This window comes from Coffea arabica, chromosome 2e (assembly GCF_036785885.1).
Source record: "Coffea arabica cultivar ET-39 chromosome 2e, Coffea Arabica ET-39 HiFi, whole genome shotgun sequence".
NCBI classification, from domain to species: domain Eukaryota; kingdom Viridiplantae; phylum Streptophyta; class Magnoliopsida; order Gentianales; family Rubiaceae; genus Coffea; species Coffea arabica.
This window is the reverse complement of record NC_092313.1, coordinates 17524964-17537413: the sequence shown is the minus strand read 5'-3', so window position 1 is coordinate 17537413 and position 12450 is coordinate 17524964. Positions and strand designations below refer to the sequence as shown.

The following is a 12450-nucleotide window of genomic DNA, read 5'->3' as shown; positions in this document are numbered from 1 at the left end:
TGTTGCACCACTGGTTCCTTCACTGGACTTTGTAGAAGATGAGGTGTCCAAATTGGTTGGGCCGACTCTTTTCCTTGTCTCCATTTCTGTCATTGCGACATATATTGCCGTTCCTTGAGAGATATAGTCGGGGTTTTCTACTACTTCAGCTACGCTTATTGCACTGCCAGAATTCTAGGATGTTGATGTGGTTGCATAGTTGGTTGTGTACTTCGATATGACAGCGAGCTCTTCGGGAGTTGAGTTCCTAGAGATCTCTCAAGTGCTCCGTTATTATGTACACTTGTAGCACTGCTAATCCATTTTGATGTGATCCCATGTTTAACTGGTACCTTTGACGAACTTGCATTTGACAGATTAGTGAATGCAAGTCCCATATTGCTTCTTCTCATTATAGATTAAGTTGTTATTAACTTTATAGCAATTTCGGGCATGGAATACAGCATAAAAATTTGTTCTCATACAATATAAAATAAAGAACACATTTAGCAGTAAGTGAAGTGAACACTTCACACCCAAATCAACAATAAACGATATAACCAATCAATTCACACAGCGTTATAATAAAACGGTGTCAAATTGAAGGTCGGTGATAATACAGAAAGGCAGAGCAATACAGAAAGTTAACATTATTCCAGAATCCCCACCGAGAGCTCTTTCTTGCTGTTACTCCAAACCTATAAGATTATAACCAATAAAGTCAAATTATAGAGGGCAACCGAATCTATGAAAAAAATGCTATCTTGCAGCTAGCAATGCGATAAAAGTCGCTAATTGCAGGTACTAAGAACATACCGACAAAATTAAGGGAGAAACTGAAAAATTGGGGAGGGGGTGGACCTCAAGATGAACCATCAGGAGTAGCTGAGACTGAAAAGCATTCTGAGTTGATTAGTATGAAATCAGGAAGAATTATCCCAATCTCAAAATGCGAACAGGGAGAAACTGATAATCAAACGTCTGGGCATAAACATACAAACGGTTCGGCAATTGAATTGGGGTGTAATTAATTACGAAATAATAGATAATTTCAGAGTTGAGCTCGGATGGAAGAGAAAACGATGAGCCAGATCATTGTAAACAAAGGCAAAAAGGGAAAACTTAATCCTTGAAGCTGAAAAGGGATAAACTGATCAACGTTTGTGGCTCATAAATGCAGATTATAAATGATAGAGAAATGGGTGCCGACCAGACCATTAACATTCATAACAGTTCGGCAACCATTGAAATGTTTCAGACAAAGCAACATCTCAAACGGTTACCTACGGCTGAAAAGGGGAATAATTGGTAGTTAAGGGATATTCCGGTAATTACACCAACACATAAGCATATATGAGTTGTATAAAATGCAAAAACAGTTGCACACTAATTACACATTCTATCAATACCCACATGGCTCATCAATGACAACCTTAAATGTATTAAAATGGGAAATTATTGGTAGTTCAGAGATATTCTGGTAATTACACTAGCACACAAGCATATATGGGTTGTACAAAATGCAAAAACGGTTGCACACTCATTACACATCCCATCAATATCTAGATGGCTCAGCAATGACAACTTTAAAGATATTAAAATGGGGTCATTTCAGTAAACATACCAAAATACATGCCTTGTTAAGTTGTACCTAAAGCTTTTAAATTAATACACAACATTTCACATTTTCAAAAAAATTCCCACTTATGCGGTTGAAATTCAACATATTCTTCGACCAAAACTCAATATTTATATAGTATAAGGAATTATTGATTGCCAAAATACATGATTATCAAAACATTATGATCTTGTACTATTTTAGCTTTCAAGCAGTGTATTTTTTTGTGAGAAAAAAAAAGAAAATATTGGAAAAAATCAAATAGTAAAATAGAATGGAACGTGTCTCGTTATGGAAACAAAGACCTTTTATTTGACTACATTTTTAAATGAGAATGTGAAAAGTGTTTGGATTGAATATTATTTAAAATATTATTTAAAATAATTATTTTAGAACTTTTTGTGATGTGATATATGTGAGTTAAAAGTTAGTTAGAAATATAAAGATGTGAATTAAAAAATATGTTTATAATACAAGTAAAATATTATTTAAAATAATTTAGCAATCCAAACACACTCATAAACGACCAATCTATGGTTTGAAGGATGCTTTAAATAAATAAATTTCACTCCCAATCACTCATAGAAATAGAACTTTTTTGCATTGTAGAAGAAACGGCCACTTGTGCTAGTAAATCAAATTGGAAAACTGACTCGGAAACTTGTAATAGTTAGAAGTTTGATGATGCTGTATTGCAATTGAAGGGACAACAGGGGCCAAAATTACGATAAGGAAGAAAAGAAGTCACAAAATAAGTATGAGAAATGAACAGTTTACTCACTACTGCCTAGTCAACTCGTTCTTGACCATGGCCAAATAAACTTGCAGGGGATAAGAAAGGACCCTGAAACTCTTTAGCTTGCCTAACGATTGAGGCATCCCGGATTCAAGTCTCCGGATTATTACACAGATTCTATTGGGAAACACGAACTCCAGCATTCCCCCCAGCAACAGCAAATAATTCCTTTGATTCTCAGCTAACTTAAAATTTGGAGAATTAAAAAGGAAAAAAAAATGAGGACTTCAATAACTCCTCTGTATTTCATCCCTACAACTCTTCCCAAGTCCGACAACCATTGTTTGGCGTCCCTCTCCACAAGATCATTCCGGGCCTTAGGCTTTCGTGTGTTTGCTGCTGCAGTCTCCGAACAGCGTAAAACCCCAAGCATTTCAAAACCTCCTAAAATCCCTTTTCCAAGCCCAACGGCTTCCATACCCACCCCTTCTCCTGCAGCAAATGAAAACCCTCCTAAGACCAAGAAGGTTTATTCTTTTTTTTTTTCTCTTAATTTTGGAATTTATTTATTATTTATTTACTCTTTTGGGGCTGGGTTCTTCGTGCCGTGTTTAGTTAACGTTGGAATTGGTGCGATTATTGGGGAACTCATTTTAAGCTTTTGCTCCTCTTCTTTTACGGCTGATAGGTTTTGGTGCCAATTGGGTTTGGCTCAGAAGAAATGGAGGCTGTGATATTAGTTGATGTTCTGCGGCGGGCTGGCGCGGAGGTGACTCTGGCTTCTGTGGAGCAACGACTAGAGGTGGAATTTTCTGGAGGCACTAGGCTGGTTGCTGATGCATTTGCCTCTGCTTGTTCCGATCAAATCTTTGATCTAATTGCCCTTCCGGTTGGTTTTTCTTTCTGCTCCATAATTCAGTATTCAGCTGCTTCTGTCATCTTGTGTTTTTTTGCTCTGTCTCTTTTGAGTGGTTAGCTACACCAATATTTCATCACGTTTTGACCAAGTACCACTTTGACCACTGAACTTTTTTCTCGTTTCTTTTAGCGTTGAAGCTAGCAATTATAGATTCGTGAATTGTGAGAGACTGGTTGTGGATTACTGTTTAGGGTGGAATGCCAGGGTCTGCACGTTTAAGAGACTGTAAAATTCTCCAGAAGATGACTAGCAAACAAGCTGAGGAGAAACGGTTGTATGGTGCAATATGTGCTGCTCCAGCTGTCACACTTTTGCCTTGGGGCCTTCTTAGGAAGAAGAAGGTAACTTTCAACAAGTTTATTAATGTTTGATAAATGTATATACTCTTTGTACTTGCACTTTTGTTTATCTAGTTAACATGTTGCTTTGTCCTGCAAGACGACTTGCCACCCTGCATTTATAGACAAGCTCCCTACCTTCTGGGCTGTTAAGTCTAATAACCAGGTCTCTGGAGAGCTGACAACAAGTCGTGGCCCTGGCACTTCTTTTGAATTTGCTATATCATTAGTGAGCCAGCTTTATGGTGAGACTGCTGCCAAGGAAATCAAGGATTCGTTGGTTAGTATGACAATTTTTCCTAGGCTAAATTTTCACTTACGAAGCTATTAAGCTAAAGGAACATTGTTGAACTATATCGTTTCTTACCTTATTCTAACACCAAGATTTAGCTGGAAAATCAATTTGCATGTTGTTCTTTGTTAGAAATGTAAAAGATCCTTTCCTTCTACATCATGGTTGGCAGTATTTTTCCTCAATTTCCATTTTTGGCTAACTACTTGAGTTGCAACTCTTACTCAATTGAATGTTCTGTGTATCAAAATTTTTGATTAGATAGAGAAACATATTTCTAAGTAAACTCCTTTCTTTTTCATAATGAACACCTTAGCCAGGAAATATCTGAACCAAGCAGATGTGCTTCCTTTTGAAGTTAAGAGTTTCTAAATTTAAAACAAACCTTGTTTTTCTATTCCATTTAGCCTGTCTCAAGGCATAAATTTAATTGCAATTAGTTCTGGGCAACTTATTTTCTGTTTTATTGGCTTTAAGTAACGTTTCCTACTTCTTTCTGTATAGCTAGTGAATGACAGTGGCAGTCATAAGAAAGAAGAATTCAATGAAGTCCAGTGGTCTCTTGATCATACCCCTCAAGTAAGTCAGCACTGTTTATCTTGTCCAAGGTGTCATTCTACATTTTTTAAGTTGGCCCAAGGTTCTTAGAATTGTTTCTTTTTGAACTTTATTTTGATTGGTTCTGCATTATTTTGTAAAATGGATAGCATCTTAAATTTACTTGGTCATGAAATATTTTTGCTTTCTTCATTTCTTTACAAATAGAAATGTCCAGTTTTCTTTATTTTCATTCTTACCATCAGCATGCTAGTGATAAAATTATCATCCTCTGTACGGTTGTCTTGAATGAGCGCAATTTTCCAGTAGCATCTATATCTGGAGGAGTGATCTTGAGACGTGTGTAGAACTAGTGTTTATCTTGAGGAGTTATCTTGGAGTTTATTCATAAGAAATTTTTGAACTATTTAGATGGGTTACAGATGTAACAACTTTTTTTCACTTGTAACATTGTAGGTCCTCCTTCCAGTTGCAAATGGTTGTGAAGGAATTGACATAGTTACCACTATAGATATCCTAAGGAGAGCAAAGGCCAGTGTTGTGGTTGCTTCAGTGGAAAAATCTACCCAGATTTTGGCATCACAAGGGATAATACTTGTTGCAGACAAACTGATTAATGCAGCTGCCGAGATCACTTATGATCTGATAATTTTGCCAGTGAGATTCTGTTTCTTCTCATCTTTCAATTGCATCTGTCTTTCCCCTAGAGTTGGGCTAGTTTGCTTCAGAATTTGGTCTTGGTTTAGTCAAATTACAATCAGGAGCTAGTGTGGCAGGAATACCTGCAGCAATCCACATTAAACATGGTTGTTCTTGCATGTATATTCATGCACAGAATTGGTGGTTTTAATCCCTTATCCTGCTGAATGAACTTGCTGGATTTTGTGCTTGTACATCAAGCCCTACTTCAGATATTAGAAACTCCTGTTTCTCGTTGTCAACAGTACTCTTCTTGAAACAATGAGTTTTTTTTTTTTTGGGGGGGGGGGGGGGGGGGGGTTGTTGCCGGGGGGCATGGGGTATCTAGAGTGAATGATAGAAGTACTTCAATACAAAGTTAATTTGTAATAGCATGATACTTTTTCATTTTTTGAGTAGTTGGCTGGTGCTGAACTTTAGGGAGGAGTTGGTGGAGCCGAAAGGTTGCACAAATCCAGGGTTCTCAGGAAGTTACTGAAAGAACAGCAAATTGGTGGAAGAATTTTTGGTGCAATGTGCTCTTCAAGTGCAATACTTCAAAGACAGGGGTTACTCAAGGTAGAAATCAGCATTCTAATATTGCCATAGTCTGGGCTTTTTGACATTATAATATCGAACTCATATGCTTCCCCTGTCTAACAGGATAAGAAAGCCACTGCACCTGAATCAGTTCTAAGCAAGGAAAGTAATGTGGTTGATGGTGCACAAGTAGTCATTGATGGTAAGGTGATCGCAAACAAGGGCCTTGCTAGTGCAACAGATTTTGGACTGGCTATTGTGGGTAAGCTGTTTGGGCATTCAAGGGCAAGGAGTGTTGCAGAAGGTCTTGTCTTTGAGTACCCAAGGGCCTAAAAAAGGGACTACTACCTCTCTAGGTTCATCCTGAAATGGGTGGCCTACCCACCCCAATTGGAAACAAGTGGATGCTTGGGACTTAGCTTTAAGAAGTATTAACAAGTTTGTTCATGTGGAAAAAGTGGTTGGGATGAACTGATATCTTTTGCTCGGCAACGAGGTGTTTCTGGTAAATTTGTAGTGGTTCCATGAAATGTTTAAGTGGCGAAAACCATGAGGTACACATTTTCATTCCGAATTTAAATATTGTCAGTTTTTTTTTAGAAGTTCTTTTTTTATGCCTTTGCAAGTAATCAAATGCTGTAAACTACTTTGCTGCAGTCCTCATATGGGCTTCTGCTGTACGCACTTTTGCAGCTGCAGTGGTGGATAAATTTTGGGAATTTCCTGAATCCGGCCTACTGCCAAGAGATCATAATAATGTTTGACATGTGATAAGAGCTGCAAAGACATATAATCTGCATTCCTTTGCCGATTGGGGAGTTTCTTTTGGCTCATAAATCTGGATATTGTGATTATACTCCCTGTTTGATGCACACAGTCCTTTCTTTTTAATCTTTATTTTTTTTTTTTTTTGAGAACAATAAATTATATTTGGAGTTAGTCCAACTCGTTATGATCAGAGATACCTATCATGATGCGAGATGTCTACACCCAAATGTGACGCTATTGCTGTGAATTGTGATCAATGACGACCAGGGACTCCTTGGCAAGGAGGTCAAAAGGACGGTTCGACATTAAACTGCCCTGGTCAAAACGCTATAAATGTCTGTGCCTTTTCACGTGTCTGTGCATCACATGCTAGCATGCAATACATGCTTGACTTCCTCTCTCTCTCTGGACGGTAGGTCGGAATTCCAACCTTACTTGCAGTTAAAAAGTATCCTTATCTGTTAGACTTTTTAACCTTTCTTTTTTCCTGTAAAATAGAATATAGATTAGATTATAAAAATAATTATTACAGTAAAAAAAAAAAAATAGAATACATGCTTAAACAAATGCTCTGATGCTTTACTTAAAATAAATAGGACCACTACCAAGATTGAACTTGCACAATCCAGGAATGCCACTGCTGATTTCTTTCCTTCCCTGAGACGACGATGAATGCTCATAAGCATGCAGCCATTATTACCAGCTCCGCAAGTTCCCAGAGGTTCATCCGTGGACGACCAAAATCTTGCAACTGAATACAAACCATTGAGTCCCTTTCCTTTCCACATGACACCAGGAAAAATATATATATACGTACGAAATAGAATTATGAAACTTTGGAAGCGTTTAGACGACAGCGCGTCATCGAACGTTAAATTTCGCGGAAGAAAAAGCATAAAAGTGGGAGTAAAATCAAACATTTGCCTCTATAAATTAGAATTGTGATGGCTGATGAGAAAGCTTTGGTTCAGTGACTACCGTGTGATGGCTGAAGTAGCTTTGGTTCAATAACTAAAGTTGAGATCGCAAAATTTAGAGGTTTTGAGTTCTAATTCTATTGTTTTCTCGCCACTCTTTAAATCTCACCCTCAAACAGAAACTAGAAATATAAATGAATTTAATAGAACAAAACATCCCAGTTGTTCAAAAACTTTATTTGATTGTTTTAGCAAATCTGAAATTACGTTTTAAACTTGATTTGTTTTTTTATCGAGTTATATTCAAAAAAAAAAAATTTATCAAGTCTAAGTACGAATAGTTTGAATTTGTTACTAATAAATTTCAATCTTATATTAATCAAACCAAAATCCAATTGGGCCCAATTTAAAGTTTTCCGACACAAACTAGTATTCAAATTTGACTTGATTTATCTGTCCTAACAGAAGTTACGTGAAAAAATGACAGGCAAAGGACTGCTAGTCAAATACTAGCTTTATCCTTTTCCTACAAAGGATTATTCAGATACAGGTGACGTATCCACTACATTTTTTTCTTGTTTAGATGACAGAAGATTAAGCTACAAAATGTCAGCAAGAACAACAACAAAATTTAAGATCCTGCTAGCTATTACTATCGTGTCAAGGGAGAAGCAAACAGAACCCCAAATAGGAAAATCTTATGCTACAAATAGGTTCCCTTATTCACTGCACGACACTCCCTGCTTCTGTTCACAAAGCTACCTAACATGTTTACAGGAGACAGAAAAAAGATCATAACAAGCTAGCTACTCCAATCCACTTATCTAAACAATGCTTGAGTTCGTACTGCCCTAGAATTAGTACTTCTTGTCAAGATTTTATCTTCCCGTTCTACCAAGGCCCTGTCAGCGTTCTTCTCAAGCATCTTCTTTTACCTCCCCACGGCATCTTCATTGTCTCCAACATCTGGGAAAAAAATAATTAAGATTGTCAACAACTAAACTTGGCTAGTCAAATCACTACTAAGAAACTGCAAATTACTTTCAATAGTAAAACAGAAGCACGGTATTCAAAAATTGTATGCTGTGAAATTTCAGTGCCAGATATTATTCAGCGACAATACTGCCTTGCAACTCCAACAATTGTCCTTCAATTAAACAGTCATTGTCTTATTCCTTATCACTTCCTCCTCTTTTAAGTGTTTCATTCGGTACGGGAGTTACCACTGCCGGACCTAAAAGATACCAGAAATAGAAGAGGCTGTACCTGATTTTTCTGCATCTCCATGAGTTCAACCTGCAATGAAATTCGAAACATTAAAAAGCTCCATCACTCTCCACATGTTTTTAGAGTATTTTAAAAAGATTATATCATTTTAACTTCCAACTACATTACCTGTTTTTTCTGCAACTCTTCATTCAGTTCCTTAAGCTTTGCCACTTCTGCTTCCAATTCTAAAGTATACGCCTGCATAACCCAATGTCAGAAATTGAGAAAAGAATACCAAGTGTCAACCAACGATCTAATAAGGAAAGTTATTAAATTACAAGAAGTTACTGTAAGATAAATCAATCAAATGTAAAGTAAGATGTAAGAACGTCTAAAACTTCAAGATGACACCTGAGTTTGTTGTATGTCAGCAAGCAAATTATCTAAACATATGCCACCAATTTTTCATTCTTCTCATAACAGTCTCTTTACTGTCAGCATATTGTTTATCTTAGATATAACGAGTAATTCGCTTATCAATAGAATCTCTTAGTCACAACCACTAACACACTATAACAATCTACGTCCCAGTAGAAACTGGAAAAGGACAAAGATGCAAAACTGGTAGAGCTCGGTATTCCAGTATCATCGTAATCCAAATGTGACATGTTTATCATATCCTCACACCCAAAAGTGCTGCATTAGACATGGAAAAGAATGATCCACAAATAAAAACATAAAAATTAAAGGAGATTCAATCAAATCGCTCGAAAAAATAGCAACGTTGACCTAAAAAGGAACAATGGTTTTTCTAATAAATTCACCTGCTTCCGGGCTCGTGACCGTGCAGCAGACTCTCTGTTTTTAATCATTCTCCTACGCCTGCGCTCAACTTGTTTCTCTAGAGTACTAGATGATCTCCTTCCTCGACCCACTTCATTGAAAGCATAAGGAGATGGTGATAATGATGGAGAATCCAAACTACTTTTAGAAATCACATCAGAATGCAAATGATTTCCTGGAGACCCTCCTGCAGCTGCTGTTGTCAAACCACGTAACCCTGCAATACCCATCACTCCAGTTGGTGCGACACCACCTTGAGCTACAGTAGAAGTTGCAGTTGTCATTCCAACGACAGAAGCATTCGGCCCCGGGCTAGCCAGCTGAGCGTTGTTCCCTATCTGCTGAACACTGTTTCCTAATGGCAAAGGAGAGGCAAAAGCCACAGTTGCTTGCTTGGGAAATAGAGGCTGCAGCGGCGGCTGCTGATTCTGTTGTTGCTGGGAAGATCTAACCCCATCTCCATTCAGAATCAGATTAGACGGGTTAGAAAGTGCATTCTTACTCTTTGCCATTTGGTTACCCAAAACTCCTTGATCTCGAGCAGGTTGGTGAAATCCAATATTCAAACCATTGTCAATACCACCAGATTGAACCAAACCAGCATAAAAACCACCATTGCTTGCCTTTCCAGTAGGTTGAGCATCTTCTCTAACAACACCTGCCCTGACCAAAAAGTCCTCCAGCGTCATCTCACCCAAAGTGGGTTCTCTTGGCACCAAGTTTGAAGACCCACCGCCACTTCCATCTTTTGCGCCTCCATTTTCTTTAAACAAATCTTTCCAGACCTCATCAACGGTCCTCTGGCTTAGGGTCCGTGGCAATGTTAAAGAGCCTTGCCTCTGCAAGTTTCCGGCCGGGGTGGTCCCATTTCTCTCAACAGTAGCATTAACTTGAGTCTCTTCGGCTGTCCAGATATTCTTTAACAGGTCCTCCATATTCATAGAACCAAAGTCCTTTCCCAAGCTGCCAAAAGTCTGAAGCTCACCAAAGGTCATTGAATAAACAGAAGATTGCCGTGCTAACGGAAAGTTTCCACCAGGCCTCCCAACATTACCTTCCGGCTGTGTTATGTTCCCCGTGTTGTCGAAGTTCAAACAAGACCCCATGTCATAAGAACACTAAGAAGTGCCACTGCCAAGAGCTGGTCAAAGAATAATGGTTGTAACTTGTTAGCAGCGAAAGCAAATTAAGTAGATCTAAGAACCCAGTACCTCTAATCTATCGATATTTCCATGCAAGTGAACTTGCTAAAATGCTTAACGTCTTTTCTTTTCTTGTCAACCTACTCTATCAAACCAAAATAGCAAATGCATAAAGCCATACAAATCATACTTCAGAGCTCAAGTATACGTAAGTACTGCTATACATCCTCTCAATTTCGACGAACATAAATCAGTATATACTCTCTAGAAATCACCAATAAATCTACCAAACCCCATCTGAATCACTGTAATGAAGATTTCGAACCGTGTGTCAGATTGTATCAACTTATCTAGCCTTCAAACAATAATAAAATATAGCAGGATTATCTACTGCCAACTTACAATATTAAGAGTCTGTTGATGTACTAAATTAGCATCAACTCAGTACAACGTATGCAAATGAACACTATAACCATCACCTAAAGGGAAAATAACACGATCAAAGGAGTAAAGAGATCAGATTAGAAAGAACGAAATCTTGTCCCGCTGAATTGGATTATGCAGATCAAAAACTGACCCCACTTACTACAAATCTAGTTCCACTAAATTCAGATCCTTATTCAATCCAATTCCCACAAAAGAATAACAGATTTACTACCAAAAAAAAGATTTAAAAAAAAATAGTATGCACCATGACAATACTCTCGAGCAGGAGGAAATTCTACTAACAAATGCCAAAATTAAAATTAAAAAATAAAAACCAAAAACACACATTTCATCACTGAAGAAAAAAATTAAGCAAACACCATCAATCAACGGATACGAGAAGAAGAATCAGACTGGCAATCATTAATCATTTTCATAATTTTCATTGGTGTTGAGATTATTTACTGGGAGCATTGCAGCAGTGGAAATCAGGAGAAAAATTAGCGTACTATTACAGGGAAAGCTGACATATTAAGACGATTTTACCCTTACTGGGAAAGAAAGAGAGAAGAAAGAGAGTTGGGAAGAGGAGGCGTGAGGAGGCGTGTCGATTCCTTCTTCTTCGCCGGATGGGTTAAGCCTTGCTGCAGTCGACAAGTGTCTTCTTACTACTCCGTCCGCACCAGTCCTTCATTTAAAGCCCAACCCTGTCCCCCATTTTCTTAATTGCTTTTTGTTTGCTTATTTAATTACGTGGATCTCTCCAGATATCGCAACGTGGCCCAATAACTCCTGGCGGGCCCTTCGATGTGATTCTTCACCAATGGCAGAAGGGAAAGTGGGACGGCCTGAGCCGTCGATTGATGCTTTCCGACACAGTTAATAGATGGCGGATGGCGATTGATTGTTTTGTCGGCTTCTGTTTCTAAACGCATATGCCGGAGAGCGGCGGTCTATTGCCACCTTCGGGTTTTCCCTTTTTTTAATTTCCCGAAGCAGTGTTATCTATCAATTATGAGTAGTCTACCCTTTTTGTGTTTTTTCGTTTTTAATTGATTATTGTAGTAGTACTATTTTTGAACATTGCGTCTTTCCCTGTCTGACGATTAAAGTAGACTATTTTGAGCAGTACATTTTTTTCTTGTCTTGATCCGTTCGAATTGCGATTTTGTAAAATTTTTGTGTGTGTATATATATATACACGGTTACGATTTAATGTATGTGATTTAAAAATGTGTTCACAAAAGATATAAAAAAAAAATTTGAGAACAATGGGAATCCAAACAAATAGTAAGTGTGTTTGGAATAATTACTGTAGCACTTTTTGTGATGCGATATCTATGAGATAAAAAGATAATTGGAAAGATTAAAAGGTGTGTTAAAAATTGTATTTGTGATGTAAGCAAATAATTTTTTACCATTATTTGGCCATCCAAACACACTCGGTATTTTTAGAAAAATGTAATGTAAACGTGTTTCCAAAAAAT

At 37.7% G+C, this 12450-nt stretch overlaps 2 protein-coding genes across 8 annotated transcripts; one reads left to right on the top strand and one right to left on the bottom strand.

Moving 5' to 3' along the window:
* The first annotated feature begins 2375 nt into the window (after window positions 1-2375).
* LOC113731428 (protein DJ-1 homolog C-like) lies at window positions 2376-6776 on the top strand. Of its 3 annotated transcripts, none has more exons than XM_027256699.2 (9): window positions 2376-2860; window positions 3022-3222; window positions 3444-3593; window positions 3691-3870; window positions 4387-4461; window positions 4897-5097; window positions 5560-5697; window positions 5782-6212; window positions 6352-6776. In XM_027256699.2, exons 1-8 carry the CDS (start codon window positions 2612-2614, stop codon window positions 5989-5991), a joined length of 1404 nt encoding a protein of 467 aa, XP_027112500.1. In that variant the 5' UTR covers window positions 2376-2611; the 3' UTR covers window positions 5992-6212; window positions 6352-6776. The 3 variants fall into 3 exon arrangements, with proteins under 3 accessions (XP_027112500.1, XP_027112499.1, XP_027112501.1); XM_027256698.2 differs by having other exon boundaries at window positions 6316-6776; XM_027256700.2 differs by lacking the exon at window positions 2376-2860 and having other exon boundaries at window positions 3086-3222; window positions 3382-3593; window positions 6316-6776.
* A 1194-nt stretch (window positions 6777-7970) lies between these two features.
* Window positions 7971-11673, bottom strand: LOC113731430 (ABSCISIC ACID-INSENSITIVE 5-like protein 7). Of its 5 annotated transcripts, none has more exons than XM_027256706.2 (5): window positions 11516-11673; window positions 9377-10536; window positions 8739-8810; window positions 8610-8639; window positions 7971-8309 (listed from the first exon to the last, which is right to left on the bottom strand). In XM_027256706.2, exons 2-5 carry the CDS (start codon window positions 10499-10501, stop codon window positions 8235-8237), a joined length of 1302 nt encoding a protein of 433 aa, XP_027112507.1. In that variant the 5' UTR covers window positions 10502-10536; window positions 11516-11673; the 3' UTR covers window positions 7971-8234. The 5 variants fall into 5 exon arrangements, with proteins under 5 accessions (XP_027112507.1, XP_027112509.1, XP_071935566.1 ...); XM_027256708.2 differs by having other exon boundaries at window positions 11510-11655; XM_072079465.1 differs by having other exon boundaries at window positions 11429-11583.
* Window positions 11674-12450: the final 777 nt, after the last annotated feature.

Excerpts from the sequence above, each read along its gene's own strand:
- LOC113731428 (XM_027256699.2), top strand. The coding sequence starts at position 2,612 with ATGAGGACTTCAATAACTCCTCTGTATTTCATCCCTACAACTCTTCCC. Across the intron at positions 4,462-4,896 it reads CTCTTGATCATACCCCTCAA|GTCCTCCTTCCAGTTGCAAA; the intron begins GTAAGTCAGCAC and ends GTAACATTGTAG. Across the intron at positions 5,698-5,781 it reads AAAGACAGGGGTTACTCAAG|GATAAGAAAGCCACTGCACC; the intron begins GTAGAAATCAGC and ends CCTGTCTAACAG.
- LOC113731430 (XM_027256706.2), bottom strand. The coding sequence starts at position 10,501 with ATGGGGTCTTGTTTGAACTTCGACAACACGGGGAACATAACACAGCCG. Across the intron at positions 8,811-9,376 it reads GGTCACGAGCCCGGAAGCAG|GCGTATACTTTAGAATTGGA; the intron begins GTGAATTTATTA and ends TGGGTTATGCAG. Across the intron at positions 8,640-8,738 it reads AAGAGTTGCAGAAAAAACAG|GTTGAACTCATGGAGATGCA; the intron begins GTAATGTAGTTG and ends ATTTCATTGCAG.